The sequence below is a fragment of the Plecotus auritus genome (assembly GCF_963455305.1).
Source record: "Plecotus auritus genome assembly, chromosome: 9".
NCBI classification, from domain to species: Eukaryota; Metazoa; Chordata; class Mammalia; order Chiroptera; family Vespertilionidae; genus Plecotus; species Plecotus auritus.
In genome coordinates, this window is record NC_137783.1 from 136,954,334 (window position 1) to 136,963,992 (window position 9,659).

Here is a 9,659-nt window from a genome sequence, read left to right on the forward strand (position 1 = left end):
TTCCACCATATGTCAGGATGGAAAACCAAATGATAAGTTTTGTATTGCTTCTATAAAGAGAAGAAAGGAGACAAAAAAAAAACAGGTATATAATTTTAGAAAATATAACAGTGATGTCTATGGAGCAGTGTATTTTTGAGATATAACAGAAATAATATTGTCACATAATAAAAAATATTGTCTAAAATATTGTCTAGTTGGTCCCACTGATCAAAATTGACTTAAACATCACCAGAACTGTTCAATGATTCCAACCTTTCTTGATCACAGTAGAGTAAGATGATGGATAAAAGTTCAGTAGTTCCATGGATTTCAAAACAGATTCAATGGTACACTTCAAAGGCACACAGAAATTATCTTCTGTTCTCTGACAAAATGTAAATTCTGTCCACCAAGGTAACACTCCCTGTGGTTCTATAAAATATATACTTTTCTTTGTTTGAATCTATCATGAACATAAATTTTAAGCAAAGTTCTTCACAATTCTATTTTTGAGGTAACTAATTTTTGATATTTGTGGCCCATAAAAACCCTTTAAATTTGGAATTATGAAAAAATAAAATTAAAATATACACTGAAAATTATCATTTTCATATCAATTTAGCAAAATGGTTTAATCAATTATAATAGCAATGACCTATGCTATTAAAGACACAGGAAGATGGAACTTGTCTATAAATTTTTCTGGACTATAATTAGGCTGACTGTATTAGAAGACTTAACCCTGATAACAATAAAAACTATCTTATACTTTAATGGGAGATTTTAATAAAATATATTAATTACATTGACAAAATTGTGAAAACCTACATCCAAAGCTACATTGCAGCATTGTTTATAATATTAACAATCAGAAAATTTAATTGTGAAAAAGAGCTATTATTAAACTATGGAGCATCATATCTAGGGTAGAAGGCTATTGTGCTATTTGAAATTAGGTTTTGGAGATGGTTCATTTTTAAAAGATACATACTAAAAAACATGGTGTATACATGTAAACGGAAATGAAGATGTACCTGTCAAGGTATGAATACATATGATAAAGATTTTAAATCTTATCGCTGTAATTAGACTACAATTGAAAGGTTAATCCTTTACCCACATTTTAAAAAGGGCTAAGTGAAGAATTTACCCAGGTTCTCTGAAGTACTTGGTTGGGGAAGTGGTTACATTCATGTATTCTATATAAATTAGATCTACCTTTCAGACCTATCCTTAAAGGAAAGGCATAAGAAATTAAATAATTTTATTCTTATACCCATGGTGTGATACACATATATGTAACGAAAATTGAGTGAAGATATTCTGGACAGAAAACATAACCTGGTATTTTATCCAGGTTATGATGAGTTAATTTTAAAATGAAAGCATATCACCTTCTGAAAGTCATGGTTTTCTCATTACTTGACAAAACAAACAAACAGAAAACCACCAGAATCCTGAATTGTTTGCCCACTTAACAGTTAAACCAAGAAAATAAACTTGGAAAAAGGTCTTCCTATGTTCTAGACTGATAATAAGAAACTACTTTATGGTAAACTGAAAACAAATCTTAAAGGCCTCATTTAATGAACAGCCATAATCCTCATATCTCTCCATGACCAACCCTCAGGCACATCAATTCAACCTTCAGAATATAGGGTGACAAAAGTATGGTGGTTACCAGAGGGAAGGGGACTGGGGGTAGTAAAGGGTGAAAAGGGTCAAATATATGGTGACGGAAGATCTGACTTTGGGTGGTGGGCACATGATGCAATATACAGATGGTGTATCACAGAAATGTACACTTGAAACCTATGTAATATTATTAACCAAGGTCATCCCAATAAAGGTCGTTAAAAATAATTAGAAAAGTCACTCTATTAACACAAAAAAGAATTAGAGAGTTCCTCCATGGTCACAAATTTTAGATTCCATGACAAAAATTGGTGTGAAATAAAGTGGAAAGGGGGAGAGAGAGAGAGAGAGAGAGAGAGAGAGAGAGAGAGAGAGAGAGAGAGAGAGAGAGAGAGAGACTACCATTTGTTTACTCTGTATTCTTCATACACATCAACATTTGGTGTTTCAGAGGAAATTATTCTAATTTCACCATCAACTGTCTCTCAATACTAAAAGACAAAAGCATTTGAAACAGTAAGTGTACATGAATATGGTCTTTTAAATCATTCTCTAATTAGCAGACAAATGAGTTAGATATATCTTTAAAATAATGTTTTCTGGGAAAACATGTCCATTTTAATTTTCAAGTATCCAGAGCCTCGTTGTAGCTAACAAACCTGAGTGACAGACATTTCCTCCCTGGTGCTGGAGATGTTAGTACAAGTATGGTACACAGTTAGAGACTTATATGTAATTTAAGCTCCTGGGGAGGGGTCCCTCAAGTTGCAAATCAATTATTAATTTATATGGTATACAAAATATGTAAAAATTAAACTAAGACAATGTATGGTGTAACGTATAATAATTAATCTCTATGGAATGCCATTAAGAAATTTGTTTTTTAAATTATCCCCATTTGGGAAAAACCTATTTACAACCAAAGTGCCTCCTTCTAGATATTATGGTGCATTACAGCCTTACACCCTGGTGTCATATAGAAAGGTCACAGCCTATTATTGCCATAACAACCCAAATATTTCTTATAAATTCTCCCTTTCTTATCACATTATAAAATCTCCTAAGTTCCTATAGGGCACAGTGACTAAAGCCATACCAGAATTCCTTAAATACCATAAAGTAATGAACCTACTGGTCAGAAAACCATATAACAGTTCACATTTATTAAGCACTTGTTATGTGCTAGAACCTTTTCTAAGTATTATACACTATTCGTTCATTTCCTGGTGATGATAATCAATAAAAGGATGTATAAGAGGTTTAAGAATATTAGCTTGCTTTTTGAAATTGTGAGAGCAAAAGCAAAGCGAATATATTCATGTTCTGTTTTATGCTCCCTTTCTATCACCTACCCATCAGCGTAAATATATTATCAATTCATCTGGCTACTTAACTAAGGGTATATCTCAATTTTCTTCATCGGCACTATTATTATTATTTTTTCTTTTTTATACTCAAGTGCCTGACAAACTTCGATTAAGGAAGCATCCATTTCAAAGAAGAATGAACACGTCATCCACACAACTAGATAAAGAATCAGGCCACCTTTCCTCACTAGGCTCCTTTGTTTTAGAGATCTTGATTGATTTCATTAACTGACTATGAAGGCTAACTTTTCTTTCTCTTCCTGTGTTTTAAATACCCACTCTGTTTTAAATTCAATATTAGATGTAAGCCCACACACTTTACCAAGTGTTCTCTCCAATATTTCCAGTACCCACTAGCACCATATTCTACTATTATTGACTATATTCCCTATGTTGTACTTGACATTCCTGTGACTATTTTTTAACTACCAATATGTACATTTTTAAATCCTCACTCGAGTATATGTTTTTATTCATTTTAGAGACAGAGGAAAGAGAGAGAGAGACATTGATCAGTTGCCTCCTATAGATGCCTTGACTGGGAATAACACCTGCAACCTTTTGGTTATATGGGATGATGCTCAACCCAACTGAGCCACCCAGCCAGGGTTGTGGATTATTTTTGATAGTCATAAGTAGAAGGGGGTGCTGCTGGCATCGAGAGCCCATGGATGCTGCTTAACATCCTACAGAGCAACTGATATCACTCCATAAGCAAATTATTATGTTAAGACTGCTGTAGTTGAAAATCATTTCTCCATATGTAATGGTACTTGCATTCTGTATTTACTGTTTTACTTTGTTTCCTTCTATGATGTGTGGTGTGTGTGTGTGTGTGTGTGTGTGTGTGTGTGTGTGTGTGTTCATTCTGTTTGGTGTTATCTGAGATTCTTGAACCTGTGGTTTGGTGTCTTTTATTAATTTTAGAAAATTCTTAGCCATTACATCTACACATACTTCCTCTGCCCTTACATCATTCTATTTTACTTCTGAGTTTTCAAACAGTTATTTAGACTATTTGATAGTCATACAGCTTAAATACTTGCCCTTGTTTCTGCACTTTTTTTCTCTACATGTAATTTTGAGTATTTTCTATTGATCTATCTGTATGTTCACTAATACTTTCCCTTGAGTGTGTTAAGGCTACTGCTGTGCCCATATTTATCGCTGGTGGGGTGTGTTTTTTCATTATTATTTCTAGCAAATTTAGTTTCCATGACTTAGTTGAAATTCCTTATTTATTCATACATGTTGATAATTTTCACACTAGTACCCATAGAATTATATTAGATAACATGTCTGATATCTCTAACATCTAAGTCATTTTCCAAATCTGAGTCTGCTAATGTCGTTGCTTCCCCGTAACCAGTCATTTTCTCCTGCTCATTCATGCTATGTCTATATTTTTTTAAATGCATATCATGTGAAGGTCAATAAAGACTGAAGTAAATAGCATTTTGCCTGAAAATTATTTCTATCTTTTGCTTAGCATCAAGTATAGTGCTTTAACCTAGGCTTCAGTTTTGTTAATAATATGATTACCTCTGTGTTCCACAAACTTCAAATTCATATATTTCTATCTTATTTGATGGTGGGAGTTGGTTTGCCAGAGAGTCTCAAAATGTAATCCATCCTAAGGTTTAGGTCTTCTCTTTGCATGTGGACCTCTCTCTAGATTCTTTCCCTTCTCCTAGCAATGAATTCTGTTACTGGGAACTCTATTCTTTTGTTAGTTGTTTACAAGTGAGCTCAACTATCTGATGGGTTTTCCATAACGTTTTTAAGCTCACAGAAAATCTAACTTTTTGCATTATAACATAGGAAGCAAATTTCTTTCTAATTTACTATCTTCTATGCTTCAGCCAAAAGTCTGATTACACTGGTTTAAACAAGATTCAACTAAATGTAATTGCAATATGCTTTTTTAGCTATCATTTGGAATAATACTAAAGACGTTTTAAAACTTCTCTGAATCTGAGAAAGTAAATTTTTCTAGTGACTACATATTAATTCCATTTTAAAATAAAAATATTACCAGGAATATAATTATATGTATTAAATTATTAAAATGAACATTGATAAAAAAGGCTCATGAAAATGTGTAATAAATTGTGCTTTTCAAGTAGTCTACCACAAATATATCCTCAAATATAGCAATATGATAATAGGAGTGCACAATAAATACTAGTTCAGACTCTGTTACAATTCAAACTATATTGGAAAGGACAACTTTTAGTTACAATTATTCTTACTGTTTCCACAGCCAGATCCTCCTACCACTGTCCATACCTATGAAAAAAATATGAAATGTACCTCAACACAATAAAGGCCATATATGACAAGCCTATAGCTAAGATCATTCTCAGTGATGAAAACTGAAAGCATTTTCTATAAAATCCAGAAAAAGACCTGAATCCACTCTAACCAATTCTATTGAACATAAGACTGGGAGTTCTAGCCAGGGCAAGGACAATAAATTTAAAGAAAAATGAATACATGCCAATCTAATACAACTCTGTAGAATAGTTAAAATTAAACATGACTCAAGGACAAAAAAATAATGTGAAATCTGATCATCCATGTATTTTAAATTAATCATGATGGAAATAAAAGCTATGGCATACACTGAAAATAATAGGTTTTTCTTTTTAAAGTTAAATTTGTGATGAATTTTTTATAAGTCAACTAAAACTTGAACAAATATATAGATTTCAAAAATTAACTCATTTAAGAGACACATGAGTAAAAAATTTAAATAACACTAATATAAGTCATGTTCTGCATGGCAGCTGTAAGAGGCGCCAAAGAAGATTCAAAATCTCAAATGACAGAATGGAATACGATGAAATGTTACATTTGTGTTTATTGAAAAGTGTAGTGCCTCTGTGGTTGAAATCTCAATCATCTTTATTTTGTCACTCACTAATTCTAATACATTGGTCAGAGCACTTAAACTATACATTTTCATTTCCTCAGAATAAAAGTTGATTTATACCTCTAACTTCACAAAATATAATCATCCTACACCAAGATAGAGAAAAATACATGAAGACATTTTAAACATGAGTTTTTCATAGATTCCAATCAAGAGTAATATAATATTTTTGCTATTTTTACATTATTGTTCCAGATAACTTAAAATTAAGTTAGTGACAATATACAAAGGAAGGTAGCTTATTTGGAAATATTTAAAACATTTTGGTTATCATTGTATATGTAAATATTTAGAAAATTTCGATATTATTTTAATTTATCATTGTAAGTTTAAAATTATATAACCATACCAAATTATTTCATGAACCCGTATAAGACTGTTGTCTGATTTTCATTTTACTCTCACAAATACAACCAGAATTTTTCCTCCCAATAAGTTTCTGAACAATTTTGGAATTTTATCCAAATATGAACAAAGAAAAAAAAGGAAAATATAAGGAATTCAAATAAAATTGATGATGAGATTTAAAAAGATGTACGAAGTTACAGAATTTTAAAAATTAGATACCTTTGTGTATGAGGGCATCTTTCAATAAATATGACTACTATTAGAGAAAAATGAATCCTCTCTAATATACACAATAAACTAGATTTTTTATTTCTTTGTTTAGATTGTCATTGAAATTGGCATTTAATTTAAAACAACATTCCAACCCAAGGAAAGCAATTAGCTCTCAATGCTTACAACAAATATTTAATGAAGACTGCCTAGAGAGTACGGATGAAAAGAACTGAGATGTGCTCTTGGTCAAGCTGCTATATACATTAATTATACATTTATGCTGATTGTCAGGTAATCAAAAGTAAGTATAAAGATAAGTGAACCAAAATGACTCATTCATAAAGATCTACTCCCTGGCTGTTCTCTGTACGACAGCACAGCAGCCCACCGATTCATCCCACCACCAGCCTCCCTTATGGGACCCTGAGTCCTGCTAAGAAAATATTCTCAGAGAAAATATTTTGGAGCCCACCACTTTTCTGAGAGCTTCTTTAACGTCTTTGTTCCTCACACTATAGATCAGGGGGTTCAGCATGGGAATCACTACTGTGTAGAACACTGTAGCCACCTTGTCAGTATCTGTACTATTGCCAGTACTGGGCCGGCAATAAGTGAAAAGGATTGTACCATGGAAGATAATGATGGCAGTGAGGTGGGAGGCACAGGTGGAAAAGGCTTTGTGTCTTCCCTCTGCAGAATGCATCCTGAGGATGGTGATGAGAATAAACAAGTAGGAGGTGAGGATTATCACAATTGTGATGATCTCATTGAAAGTGGCTACAATGTATAGGAACAGTTCATTCATAGAGACATCAGTGCATGCAAGAGATAAGAGAGGGGGCAAATCACAAAAGAAATGGTTAATCACATTTGATCTAAAGGATGGAATCTCAAGAGCTAAACACAAGTGAATCAGAGAACACACAGTTCCACCGAGGTAGCAGCAAGATACCAGCTCCACACAGAGATTCTTGGACATGGTGACCATGTACAGCAGTGGGTTACAGATGGCCACAAAGCGGTCATAGGCCATCACAGCCAACAGGAAGACTTCAGTTACCACACACGTGCAAAACAAGTAGAATTGCACAACACATCCCAGGAAGGAGATGGATTTGTCTTCGTTTACAATATTAGCTAGCATCTTTGGCACAATGATTGTGGAGTAACAGAAATCTACAAATGACAGGTGGCTGAGGAAAAAGTACATGGGAGTGTGAAGTCGAGAGCTGACCTGAATCAGTGCAATCATGCCCAGGTTTCCCAAAACTGTGACTCCATAGATCAGAAGGAACACCATGAAAAGGAAGACTCTCAGCTCAGGGACATCAGATAATCCAAGAAGAATGAACTCTGTCACGATGGTACAGTTTTCCTTGCCCATGTCCCCACTTCATTGGAGTTGGAGAAAAATATTAAGTTAGTCTCCATTATATGATCCCAAATTCAGTTCTGACTGTCTCCTAAAAAAAGACATGAGAATAAGTAGGATAGTTAATTTTTTCTGCAAATGAGACATTGCTCTTGTAAAGTTTAGAAAATGCCCAAAGATTGTAGCATATAAATGCATAGAGCTCACAGTTTCATTCACAGATCACACAAAAGCATTCACATCCATAGAGTCAGTGTGAGTCCTTATACTAGTCCTACACAATTTTGGGCCTGGACAGGAATCATTATAAGACATCCAATATTATTGAATTAGCCATCTTGTTTTATGAAATTTCAATCCCTTTTTCCTGCTGACATTTTAGTCAATACTGGAAAGATTGGGATTCCAGGAAATAATTTTTAAAAATTACTGTATTTTACTGTTTACCACTGAAATGCTGAGAAGTATGCTTAATTAAGATTGCTAAACCATAAGTTTTTTTAATCAATATGTTTTAGAAGGCAAAAGTAGCTTTTATGCATTTTTCTATGAAATTAGCATAGTGATATTGTTAATTAGATATTTAATGTCAGCCATTATTTAGTGAATTGGTACTCTTGGATTCAAACTTTCTGCAACTATGACTCTAAGCCTTATAATGACCTATTTGACAAATGAACTCACTGCTTTAAATCCATTTGAAGAACTAATCAAATATGTGAATACGAAGTTATTAACAAGAATATTTGCTGCCACACTGCAGCATTATTGATGATAGTAAAACTTAGAAATAAAGTGTCAAGTAGGATGGAAATGGTCAGAGTTATGGTACCTATATATTATGGAAAAGTACACAGCTATTAAAATTATATTTTTTAATAACTGTAATGACTTATAAAATGACTATGCTAAAATGTCAAGTTATAAAATAGTAAGCCATGTTGCACAGATATTATATGTGTATACATAATTTGAATTGTATATTTAAGCCTCACAACACACATCAAATGTAAATATTTTATTCCAATTATTTTTTTAAACACACAATATAGAAACTTGCCTGAATTCTTACAAAAGGTATTATGAGATTGGCTCAGGAAGAAGGGTGTGATTTTTTTAAATATATTTTTGTTGATTTCAGAGAGAAAAGGAGAGGGAGAGAGAGAGAAAATCATTGATCAGCTGCCTCCTGCAAGCCCCACAATGGGGATTGAGCTCACAACCTGGGCATATGTCCTGAAAGGGAATCGAACCATGACCTCCTAGTTCATAGGTTGATGCTCAACCACTGAGACACACCAGCTGAGCAGAAGGGTGTGATTTTTTTACTAAGGGATGGATACATTCAAGGCCTTTGACATATAGAAAATGCCAACAGAGGGTGAGGACACCCTCTTTATTCTCTCCCTCCTGACCTTTGGGCGATACATGCATTACTACAGAGGCACCAGGTAATTACTCCTGGAGGAAAAAGAATCTGAACTGAAACCCAACATAACCAAGTATTGTTCTCATTCTTCAAATGACTTCTAAGAAATAAAGTATATGTGCACTAAGAAATCCCAATTTAATAACAAATAATTATTCTGATGATATGGTTTTCTTTCTTCAGTGGCCAGTAAAAGTGAGTTGTCTTTTTCTGAGATCAAAGTAGTACATAATTTTGAAAAACCTGTGGAAAAATGCTTTCAAGTCTAAAGATGCTCTAAGACAAAGATCCGATGTGAAGACATTTTTCACCAAATATTCAACCACCAACTCCTGTATGATCATTTTTATTATAATTATACTTTTTTATTAGGCATCA

General features: G+C 33.3%; 1 protein-coding gene across 1 annotated transcript; it reads right to left on the minus strand.

Annotated features, from left to right (window-relative positions):
• Positions 1 to 6,913: 6,913 nt before the first annotated feature.
• LOC308258003 (olfactory receptor 5L1-like) lies at positions 6,914 to 7,864 on the minus strand (the record flags this gene model as incomplete). The annotated part of the gene is made up of 1 exon (XM_080688233.1): positions 6,914 to 7,864. The coding sequence occupies one exon, from the start codon at positions 7,862 to 7,864 to the stop codon at positions 6,914 to 6,916; it is 951 nt and encodes a 316-aa protein (XP_080544359.1).
• Between the last annotated feature and the right edge of the window lie 1,795 nt (positions 7,865 to 9,659).